The following is a 12,611-nucleotide window of genomic DNA, read 5'->3' on the forward strand; positions in this document are numbered from 1 at the left end:
CAACTTTTAAATGACAACCGTGGAAGCTAGATAGCTTGAAAATTGATGAAATGAAAATAGGTGAAAGTCTTAAATAAGAGTAAGGTAAGAAACTAAGCCTAGGTATCTAGAATCCTCAAAATGTTGAAAAGTTAAAATTTTTCATTTTCCCGGCAAAATTTAACAACATTTATGAACAACACCAATGTTTTTTTTTACAAAACTAAAAATTTAGAATTAAAAAAATCAGTTTTTGTACTATTTAATAAACATGTTAAGCGTGTCGGGTTCGGGTTAACAGGTTATCGTTCAACCCATTTATATAATCGAGTTATGCGTGTCGGTTTCGGGTTGAAAATTTTGACCCAAACCTAACCCGTTTAATTTCGTGTCGGGTTCGTGTCGACCCAATTAATTAAACGGGTTGAGAATTCTTGACCCAAACCTGTTTATTTCGTGTCGAGTTGTCGTGTCGTGTCAGCTTTTAACAACCCTAGTGAATAAGTCTGGTAAATTCTCACTTGAACGAATCTGCAATACATTTATATCTCCATTCTTTAGAAGATCATGAGTGCAGAAAATTTTGGGTAAGATGTGCTTTGTTCTGTCACCTTTGATGTATCCTTCCTTAACTTGAGTTGTATTATCCTCATATAGAGTTATCGGTGCCTCTTTTCCAGATGATAAACCACAAACTTCTTTTATATGTTGAATTACCGACCTTAACCATACATATTCACGACTAGTCTCGTGAATCACTAAAATCTCAAAATGATTAAAAGAAGTAGCTACAATGGTTTGTTTCATGGAACGCCAAGAAATGGCAGTAGCACCATATGTGAACACATATCCAGTTTGTGATCGAGCATTATGAGAATCGGATAAATAACCTGCATCTGCTAAACCAATCAAATTTGGGAAAAATAAACCCATATCCTTTGTACCTTTGGGAAAAATAAACCCATATCCTTTGTACCTTGAAGATAACAAAGTATATGTATAATCCCATTCCAATGCCTTTGGGTTGGACATAAACTAAACCTTGCTAATAAATTAACTGAAAATGATATGTCGGGTCGTGTATGACTTGCAAGGCACATTAGTGCTCCAATTGCACTTAGGTATGGCACTTCAGGACCAAGAATTTCTTCATCATTTTCCCGAGGTCGGAACGGATCTTTCTCTACATCAAGTGATCTTACAATTATAGGGCTGCTCAATGGATGTGTTGTATCCATAGAAAATCTTTTAAGAACCTTTTCTATGTATGCTGATTGATGCACAAGGATTCCATTCTCTAGGTGCTCTATTTGTAACCCCAAGCAAAATTTTTTCTTTCCAATATCTTTCATTTCGAACTCTTTCTTTAAATAATTGGCAGTCACCGAAATCTCTTCAGGAGTTCCAATGATATTCAAATCATCAACATACACTGCAACTATAACAAATCCTGATCAAAATTTCTTTATAAAAATACATGGGCTAATAGGATTATTCTTACAACCTTCTTTTAATTAAAAAATACTTGCTTATACGGTTATACCATATACGCCCAGATTGTTTCAATCCATAAAAAGATATGTTCAATTTAATACAGAAATGTTCTCGAGAACTAGATTTTGCTGCTTCTGGCAGCTTGAATCTTTCTGGGAGGTTCATGTAAATGTCATTATTCAGTGAGCCATATAAATAAGCTGTGACTACATCCATCAAACGTAAGTCAAGTCCTTCTCTTATTGCCAGACTAATCAGAAGTCTAAAAGTAGTTGCATCCACCACAGGAGAGTATGTCTCCTCATAATCAATACCAGGTCTTTGTGAGAATCCTTGTACAACTAATCGTGCCTTATATCTTACAACTTCACCCTTTTCAATTCTCTTTCGCACAAAGACCCATTTATATCCCACTGGCTTTACACCTTCAGGTGTACGGACTACAGGTCCGAATACTTCTCTTTTTTCAAGAGATTTTAATTCCGCTTCAATTGCTTCTTTCCATTTTGGCCAATCATTTCTTTGTCTACATTTTTCAATGGATTTTGGTTCATGATCCTCATTATTATCCATAACATCTAATGCTACATTGCATTCAAAAACATCATCGACATCGATTTGATTTCGATTCCATGTAATTCCAGACATGATATAATTTGTTGAAATTTCTTCATTATCGGGTACCTGAATTTCTTCTTGCATCATGTCTAAATTCTCTTTTGGAGATCCTTCGGAAATTGTTTCTTCAATTTGACCATCATCAATCAATGCTCCTTTTCTTTTCCGAGGATTCTTATCTTTGGAACCTATTAGTCTTCCACGTTTTTGACGTGGTTTAGCCTCATTAGCAAATTTATTTTGTCCTTCCGGGACATCTATTTTAAATGAAGCATTTATAGTTGGAATATGTGACTTGGTCACTCTTTTTGGGTCAGCAAACGAGTCTGGCAATTGATTTGCTATACTTTGTAAATAAATTATCTTTTGAACTTCAGTTCACATTGTTTAGTTTGAGGATCAAGATAGGATAATGATAATTCATTTCATTTAATTTTCTTTTCCAGCTCTCTCTTTTCTCCCCCTAATGTTGAGAAAAGTGACTCGTTAAAATGACAATCTGCAAAACGAGCCGTAAATAAATCCTCTGTTGTAGGCTCAAGATATTTAATTATATTGACGGGGATTCAAACCCAACATATATTCCCAAACTCTTTTGAGGACCCATCTTAGAGCGTTGTGGTGGAGCTATTGGAACATAAACCGCACATCCAAAAATTCCTAGATGAGAAATATTTGGTTCCTAACCATAAACCAATTGTAATGGGGAGAACTTGTGATAATTTGTTGGCCTGATGTGAATTAGTATTGCTGCATGTAATATAGCATGTCCCCAAGCAGAAATTGGGAGATTGAATTTCATAAGCAATGGTCTAGCAATTAACTGAAGACGTTTAATTAATGACTCTGCCAAAACGTTTTCTATATGAACATATGCTATAGAATCGATGTTCAACATTTATCCCAATGGACATGCAATAATCATTGAAAGCTTGAGATGTAAATTCACCAACATTATCAAGCCGAATAGTCTTAACAGAAGTATCTGGAAAATGTGCCCGTAACTTAATCAATTGGGCAAGTAATCTCTCGCAAACGCCAAGTTATGAGTTGATAACAAGGACACATGTGACCATCTATTCGATGCATCAATTAAAACCATAAATATATCTAAATGGTCCACATGGAGGATGTATGGGCCTACAAATATCTCCTTGTATGCGTTCCAGAAAACTAATTGATTCAAAATTAATTTTAGCCGGTGATGGGCGAATTATCAACTTGCCTTCTGAGCAAGCAGCACATGAAAAATTATTATGAAGAATCTGCTGGCTCTTCAAATAATGTCCTCGTGTAATTATTTTTCGCATCATTATTGAACTGGGAGGCTTAACCAGTCATGCCAAATAGCAAAATTATCAACTTATGGTTTACTATAGCATGAGTTTTAATAGTATTGATTTTTGTGTAGTACAAACCAATGGAGAATGTAGGGAGTTTCTCCAAAACATGTTTTGTGCCTTGAGTTATATTCGTAATTTGAAGAAATTCATTATTTTCATCATTGATTGTCTCAATATGATAACCATTGTTGCCAATATCCTTAAAACTTAATAAATTTCTTTGAGACAGTGGGGAGTATAATGCATCAATTATTTTAATTCTAGTTCCCCAAGAAAATTTTATAGTGGCTCTTCCGGAGCCTTCAATGATATTTGTACTACCCGATACGGTACTCACATTAATCCTTTTCATCATCAAGTGAGAGAAATATTTTTTATTTTTAAGTATTGTATGAGTAGTTGCACTGTCAGCAAGACATAATTCTTCATCATTCATAGCAAATTGAACTTGTGTAGTATCCATGTTATAGATGATTTTGTTCCTTTGTTATATTATTTTACTATGGTTTCCTCCGATTTTCGATAGCTAAAGCAATGGTGCTGATAACGTGTTATAAAATAAGGAGAAATAGATAATATAATAGAGAGAGATATAGATGATAATTGTGTTGTCTATATTTATCCATTTCATTAGACCATCTATATATATACATGATGTGAATAATGTAACCTATATGGACAATAAAGAGTCCATTCATGAGAGGGTTACAATGTGAACTAATGACATATGGGGGTTACAAAGGATGTTACAAAGATACTTAAGATAGTCATAAAAAAGAGAGTTACAAGCTATAATGACCATCCACAATAAACATACTTTATAACAATATATATCTAATATTCTCTTTATTTATCTTAAGCTTTCATAGGCCTTGAGTTATTACAATTTAGATTCTTTAATTATTAATAGATCACAAAAATTCAATCTCATCAACTAACCTAAAGGGAAAAAAAACCCTAAAAATTGCATTAAAAATACCTCCTCTGTTTCTTTTTAGTTGACACGTTTCTTTAGTCACGTTTGCCAATGCACAAATTCAACCATTCATATCTTTAATTATCGATAAGCAAAAATTATGAAAAGTTGATATTTTGAAAATATATATCGTGACGAATCTAACCAAGATCTCATGACTATATTTATTCATTATGTATAAAGCACACAACACGGTTAAAGGAGAGTGTATAAATAGTGCTAAAGTCAAAACGTGTCAACTAAAAAAAACGGAGGTAGTAGAAGTTAGTTATTCTCTTATAATTCGAGTTTTAATCAATTGTCCTACCAGACTGGCAGTTGTTTATCACTTTATATTCTTGTACGTGATGCTTAGTTGGAACATACTATATGAGTGAGTATCTTCTAAAATCCGACACCTTTGATGTGTGAGCATTCTTGAGTACGGAAGTTAAATATATATACAAACAATATGCGATGCAAGTGAGAGTGGAGGATAGTTCAAGTGGTTAGAGCTTAGTAGATTATGGGATCGATTCTCACCTCCATCCTAGTGGCTCTTTAAACACTACAAAAATATATAAGATGATTAAGCAAAGATAATAACATCACTTATATTATGTTAGATGACTAACATACAAGATTGTTGAACTACTCCACTCATCATTTGATTTTGGGATGAACTCATATCGAAATTATATGTGATTAGACGCTCCACCAATCATATTATAAGGCTTAATCTTGTATGAGTTCATTTAATTACATACAATTTTTATATATCCATGAAAAAGGGAAAGTACACGCGCCACCGACCATCGTGGGAGAGGAATGGGTTAATGAATTTTCAATTTTTCATTCATTCATTCAGCTTATAATTGCACATGGGAGGTGCTAGAATACTTCACCATTATTCCCAAATTGGCAACAGGCAACTCGACTCGCTCTGCCTAATATTGTCACTTCTTACCCAAAAATTGAAAAATATCATGAATATTAATGGAAGTAATGTTGTCATTCTTACGTTGGATTTGGACCACATTTACATTTTGTTCAAATCTATAGGACAAAGAAAAATAAATTTATAATGCACTAGTCAAATTAAAATTTCATCTTCTAATCTAAATGTTAGTTAACTACCATTAATTAATTACATTTCTTATTACAACTACTTGTATATATAGTACTCCTACTCCATAGTGTTCATGTTTGCTAAATAAAAAATGTTAACATTCATTAGGTTGTTGGGATATTTTGATTTATTAGTCTGAACTCTAAATATTTTATTTTCAATTTTCCATAATACATTCAAGTATTCAACTATTTATATCGCGACGTTATTTGACAAGTTTGCTAGTTCACTTGAAGTCTTATTGTGCAAATTTGTTGTATGTATCACTTGTATGGACTAACTTATTAGTTGATTTTCTTTTTTTTTAATTACTTTTCAAGTCAATGATCTTTTCTTAATTATTGTATGTATTTACATTTATTTATTTTTTGAAAGAATTAGTTGCTTGTTGAATTGTTGTTAACCGACAAAAACATCTCATGTCATTTTTAAGTAAAAAAACTTGGTCATTTAATTTGACAAATTATTTACCAGAGACAGTAAATTATTGACTAATGAACATCAATTAGCTTAAAGTAAAGAGCCGCCCCTTTTCTCTCTTCTCTCTCCTCTTTTTCTAGGGTTTTAGTTTTCTTGGTCGTTTAGGTCCGAAAAAATTAGACTATTTTCGACCCTTTTTTATTTAAATTGAATTTAGTTTTTTGTTTTGTTTTACGTTTTGGTTTGTTTGTTTTGTTTTGTTCTCTCCATCTATGAGAGTTTGTCCCAATTTTTTGGGATTTTAATTCTCATCCATGGATGAGAATTTATTTTTAGGGTTCTTATAATAATTGGGAAGGTGATTTGGATTCCTATGGGTATGGGATTTGTCATCAACTGGTCGATCAAAACATCAGTATAGATTGCGGAGGTCTCAACTTGAAAAGATGCAAAGACATCGAACCATTGCTCACGTCAAGCTTGAAGCGGTGGAGTATAAGATATGCCAAATATAAATTAGTTATGATTTTGATTGTAAAAGTTATGATATTTTCTCTAAATCTGTGGTTTACAGTTCTTTATTATTGTAGATGGCGTATGGCTATTATGTAATGATATTATTACTTCCCGTTCAAAAAAAAAAAAAGACATCAATTAGCTTTTTTTTTTTTTCTTAAATGTAATTAAAACTTAGCTAGTTTAGTAAGCGCAAAGATAATGATAGGATGATTTGATGGCCTGGTTAAAAAGTATGTATTTCGTACCAGTCACCATAAAAATGCCATTTATAAAAAAATCGAAAATCATTATAGACACAAAACGTGCTTAACATAGGAAAACCCGAAAATACAAATATATACGAACACAAGCTCCGCAACTACACAAATGAAAAACAAAATATTTGATTTACTCTAATCTTTATTTTTTAATTTTATGTTTGTATCCATAAAAAAAATCGAGTAAAAAAACACAAATATATTTTAGGAAAGGCAGAAATGCAATAGGATACGTTATTCATAGTAGGTAACGTACAACAAAATAAAGCATTAGTAGGTAATCTACTCTATCTTATTTTTGTTTTTGGTGTACTCACTCCGTCCCTAAATTACATTCCTCCTTTCTATTTTGGGTATTCCAAAATTACATTCTCCCTTTCTATTTTTAGTAAGTTTTTTTTTTCTAAATAACCCAAATATACTCTCTTTTTCTGATATACTATTAATGAATATGTGATGTTTTCCAAAATTAATCTACTGCTTCTTTCTCTCTCCACTTGTTTTCTGGGTTCTTCCACCAAGCTCTCTCTCTCCTCTCTTCTTCATTCGTCACTCTCTCTCCTTCATTTTCATGGTTTCTTTGCTTCAAATCTTACGAAATTAACATAAATCCATCTGAAAAAGTCCCCTCTACAAAAGCCCCTTGTTAATTTTACGCAATTTGCTTTGCTTTTTCGTAGATTTGAATTTGAATGAGTGGTTGTTCATTTTCTCTCTCCTAAAAAACCACCAGATCTAGTGTGAGCTTGTTCAATTGCTGATTTTCGACTCAATCCCTAGATTATTTAGAGGTAATTTTCGACAATCTTTAGCAAATTCTTTTCAAAAAATTTTCAGCCCTTCTCCTTATTTTTTGGCGATATAATGTCTAAGAATTCGAGTACTTCTCTTCCAAAACAACCAAATCCTCCAGTTTGGGATGAAAGGTTTGGCCCAGATCCTGAAATTTTGTTTCGTTTCAACAGTGAGGAGGATGGTGGGGAAGATCTGCCTTACGAGTGCTCGGATCCTCACTGTCACTGTCCGATGGACTGCAATGGAGAGCATTCTTACAGCTTAGATGTGTGGAGTAGTCGCTATGGTCGTTACCTCTACACTAGGGAAGAATTCGAGTATTTTGGGTGGTCTTTTGGTGACGGTGGTGGTAAAACCCTAAGTGGTGAGGAGGTGACATCTAAACTGGGTGGGAAAAAAATAGATGTTGAAGTTAACTCCTCTCCTGTTACTGAGAAAAAGTCCCCTGATGTTGAAAAAAAATTCCCTCTTGATGACAAAAAGTCCCCTGTTTCTGGTTATGTTAGTAACTCAAGCAATACTGTGTCACCTTCATCTCCAGTTCCTAATCACATCGTGGGCTATGTGAGTAACTCCAGCAACACTAATTCACCTTCAGACGACGGTAATGTTGGCGGCTACGTAAGTGATTCATGTGAATCACATAGCTAAGTATTTTTCCTCCCTATAAATCTCATTATTAACGCATTCTTTATTAGGTTAGATGTTGATGGTGTATGCCATAAAGTGTGATCTCTTGCTGGCCCGGGGAATTATGTGTGCTTGGTTGAGGAGAATTGTGTTTAGCAGCATGTTAGGACTGATGTTTTATTTTTATTTTTGTTGATTTTGTTGAACATTATTTGAATTTATGTTGTGTGAAATATGCTATTACCTTATTTGCTTATGATGATGAGGTGCCTATGGTTTGATTTGTTTGATTAATTAGATTATGTGATAATGCTATTACTAAGTTGGGTATGTTTTTGATGATGCTACGATTTGAAATTCTGATGATGCTATGGTTTGATGATATGATTTCTGATGATTTGAAATTGGCTAAGTAATTGCTGATTTCTGTATATGCTGAATTTTGGTTTTCCTTTAGTTTGACTTGGGCCAATAAAACAGTTAAATTTTTTTTTGAAGAGGGCTTAAGAGTAGTTTGTATGTTGTCATCCTGCTAATTAGACTGTAACAAGAACAGCAATTCTGTTGAGGTCTAACAGGCTTGAGATTAGGTCTGGTGAGGTCTAGATGTATACCGTCTTACCCCTATTACTGTTTTCTGTTAGTATTTTAGATTGGGGTATGAAAGAATAGTGTAGTTGTAAAGTGTAACCATGTTTCTGTTTTAGAGGGGAGGGGGTAGGAAGCTACAAATATTGCAGAGTATAATGCACCGAAGTCTTCCTATGATTTTCATAGTGCACTTAGTTAATGATGCTTATGAAGCTAAAATCATTATGATACACTGAATTTCAGTCTTTAAGTCCTACATTTGACTTGGTAAATGATGTCTTGTTGATAAATTTTCGGTGTAGTACTTTATAAGATTATGCTATGTGACTCTTATTGTTTGATTAATTAGATTATGTGATAATGTTATTACTAAGTTGGATATGTTTTTGATGATGCTACGATTTGAAATTCTGATGATGCTATGGTTTGATGATATGATTTCTGATGATTTGAAATTGGTTATGTTGTGTGAAATATGCTATACCTTATTTGCTTATGATGATGAGGTGCCTATGGTTTGATTTGTTTGATTAATTAGATTATGTGACAATGCTATTACTAAGTTGGATGGTATGACTTTGAATATGATTTCTGATGATGCTATGGTTTGATGATATGATTTCCGATGATTTGAAATTGGTTATGTTGTGTTTGATTAATTAGATTATTTGATAATGCTATTAGTAAGTTGGATATGTTTTTGATGATGCTATGGTTTGCTATTGTTTCTGATCATGTGCTTGTGATATGAGTGAGTCGGGTATTTTTTTGATGATGAGGTGACTATGGTAGTATTTGATTGATTTATCAGATTATGTGATTATGCTCCGTTTTGGGACTTTTGAGATGAAAATTTATTTCTACATTTTGATGAATATGTGATGCCATGTGTTGATTTTTTTGTTTCTTGTTTCCATCAATGATGAGACTCCGTAAAAATGAGATTACATATGCAAAAACGTGTCATTATTTTTTGCCATTAGATTCCACCTTCACATATGGGTGTTGAGACTTTTAGGCAGCTAATTATGTGCTACGTTTGTGTATATAATCAGTGATTATTGGGGACTTCTGAGATGAAAACAAAAGCTTATACTTTGCCTTTTTTTTTAAAAAAAAAAGAGCACCATTGATTTATATATGATGACATAAACGTTTCATTGCATTGAGTCATTAAAATAGTTACAAAAAGTTAAAATCTGATAGCATCACATTACTTTTTCTTTGATGTGCCGGCCTCATGGTCATTGTTGCAAATTGGAGTGCCATACTTTGACAAGCCTTGTGACTCTATAAATTCTTCATTGTTTATTAATGACGCCCAATGCTGTAGTTCTTCAGTGTACTCACTGTAGTCGAACCACCTTAAATCCATGTTATCTGCTTCTTCTTCACGAATCTCTGTGTTGTATTCTGTCTGAATACCTGCAACTGTTTCTGGTGGTAGTTGATGCTCTGATTGTGTTATGTTTTCTGTTTCTTCATCTGGTTCTTCAAAAGTTGGATCACCCACATCCCCATAAACTGCCTCCCATGCCTTCAAAACAGCCCATGATGGCGCATCCATTCGCTCCTGTAACTTGCCTTCCCTTAACAGTTTTTATTTATTAATGTGAGGCACGGTGAAGTCATTGCCACCTCCAACCTTGAGTATCTCATTCATGACTGTTTGCAAAGTACACCACACAAAACAGAGTGTTTGTGGCTCAATCTCATAATATGCATCTTTAACGGCCTTGAGTAGCTCATCAATGTCTTTTGGCATTTTTTTGTGTTGCAATGATTGTATGCTTCTGAAAAATCCCAAATCTAATATGTTAAGATCAGGGCTGTTTGGTGGTTGTTGTACCAAAATGAATGTGAAATCATCTTGTTTGTAGACTTGTTGCCACTCGGGATCATCTTGATTAATGTGTGTTCTGCAATTATCTTGTTGAATGTAAATAATCTTTGGCTGCCCATCATTTGGCCAATTTGCTTTTATTGCTGGTACAATTTGATCTATGAGCATCCGTCTTGTAGTTTCTTTTGTGATCGATTCAATGATTTTGGTGACCATAGTCCCCTTCTCCCTATTTTTTGAGTTTCGCTTGGCTGGTTCTTGCTTTGTGAATGGGAATATTCCATGTCTTCCATCAAAATAGCATTCCCCATTTTCATCAAACCTTGGCCTTGAAGTTGCTGCCATGAACATCGCCTTTGGTATTCTTGTGCTAGATTTTGCTGCCCTATGTTTTCCCTTTTCAGACTTTGACAAGTAATACCTCTGACTTTTTCTTGTTAAGTTGAACCATTTTTCATCTATATGAACAAAATCGTACATCGGAAAATATTTGTTCTTTGTCCAAGCTGTTGATCCCATCAACAACCCTAAGACCCACTTCAATCTTGCCAATTTGTTAGCTTCTGTCATTTTTGGCTTTAAGGCATTAGTGTGTGCCTTCAACTCCCCTCTTTGGATCATTCTAAACACTGTGCTTTTAGAGACGTTGAGCATGTGTGCCAAATCTCTAATGCATGACCTCTCACCAATGCTCAACTTTGTTACGTCTTCTTCTTGAATTTGGATCCTTTTCCTTCCTGCCATGTAGTACTTTGGGACTGGATTGTAACCTCCAATTTCAGCTTTCTGTTTTTTTTGCATCGCGCCATATTTGACTGATAGACCTGTTGCATATGTTGAACTTTGCTGCTGTTGTTATTGCTCCTTTGTGTGGTTTGTCCCCTTTAATATTTTTCATGAGATACATGAGGACATTAAACCTCCCTTCAGTGTTGAGCCGATTGGCCTTTTTTCTTTGCCTTTGTGGAGCTTGTTCTTGCTGCCCATTCATTTGGACTTGTTGTTGCTGACCATTCATTTGGACTTGTTGTTGCTGCCTATTCATATGGACATTAACATGAACCTCATCATGCTCTGAATCAGACACTTCTACTATTTCTGGCTGCGTGTTTAAGTCGAAGAAAAGTCCCCTAATACCCCCACCAATGTTAGCTTCAGCAGGTCCATCTTCGTCTGGCGGCATGTTCAAATCGATTCCCGAAGGCATGGCTCAATTTGGCAATGATGCGTAAAAGTCCCCTATTTTCTCTGTTTTTTTTTTGGTGAACAATGCTGTAAACTTAAATTATGAACAGTGATTATGGTGGAATTTTTTTGGCTTCTTTTGTTTATATACTCAGCCAGAATCGTAGAGTTATTGTGTAAATGGAGGGAAACTGAAATTTTCAGTCATCCTTTAATTTTGTCAGAATCCATGTGCCAAATTTCATTGAATGTGATTGGTTGAAAATTTTAAATTAATAGCATGTGATTGACCCTTTTTTTTTTCAAGGGATTGATGACATGTCATGAGTTATCACATTCTCTTTTTGTTTTACTCAAGGACATTATTTAATGTCTTATACTTCCCATGACATTATCTAATCATTGCAACTTTGTCTTACTCCCTCCTCCTTAATTCCCGTGTAAATTACCAAACAGGAATGTAATATAGGGACGGAGGGAGTAATATACTCTATCTTTTTTTTATATTATCGTGATCATATAATTCATGTGCGCTTTCGCATGATATAAATGCCTTTACTTTACACCTTCGCTTACTGCTTACTCTAGCCAACAGAAATTATTGTTTTATTTCATGCATGTTGTAACTAACAATAATAATAATATTTGACAGATTTTAAATAAGTAGGTTGTATTATCAATCTCTCTTTATTTAAGGTAGATCTTTCAATTCATGATACTTATAACATGCCTAGGAATTTGTAATCAGCCGATCCGAATTATAATTTACCCTAGTCGATCTTTTTAAATTTGGATCTAAGTTGCGCACAACTTGATCGAAGGCTTTGGTATTAGCCAAATTTGTGGATCTAGG

At 34.0% G+C, this 12,611-nt stretch overlaps 2 protein-coding genes across 2 annotated transcripts; one reads left to right on the forward strand and one right to left on the reverse strand.

The window, feature by feature from the left end:
- The first annotated feature begins 7,196 nt into the window (after positions 1–7,196).
- On the forward strand, positions 7,197–11,800 carry LOC145582805 (uncharacterized). The gene is made up of 2 exons (XM_081639828.1): positions 7,197–8,160; positions 11,657–11,800. The coding sequence occupies exon 1, from the start codon at positions 7,579–7,581 to the stop codon at positions 8,158–8,160; it is 582 nt and encodes a 193-aa protein (XP_081495954.1). The 5' UTR covers positions 7,197–7,578; the 3' UTR covers positions 11,657–11,800.
- Positions 10,331–11,317, reverse strand: LOC145580669 (uncharacterized). Its single transcript, XM_081637795.1, has one exon. It carries the CDS (start codon positions 11,315–11,317, stop codon positions 10,331–10,333), a length of 987 nt encoding a protein of 328 aa, XP_081493921.1.
- Positions 11,801–12,611: the final 811 nt, after the last annotated feature.

Source organism: Chenopodium album, chromosome 15 (assembly GCF_948465745.1).
Source record: "Chenopodium album chromosome 15, dcCheAlbu1.1, whole genome shotgun sequence".
NCBI classification, from domain to species: domain Eukaryota; kingdom Viridiplantae; phylum Streptophyta; class Magnoliopsida; order Caryophyllales; family Amaranthaceae; genus Chenopodium; species Chenopodium album.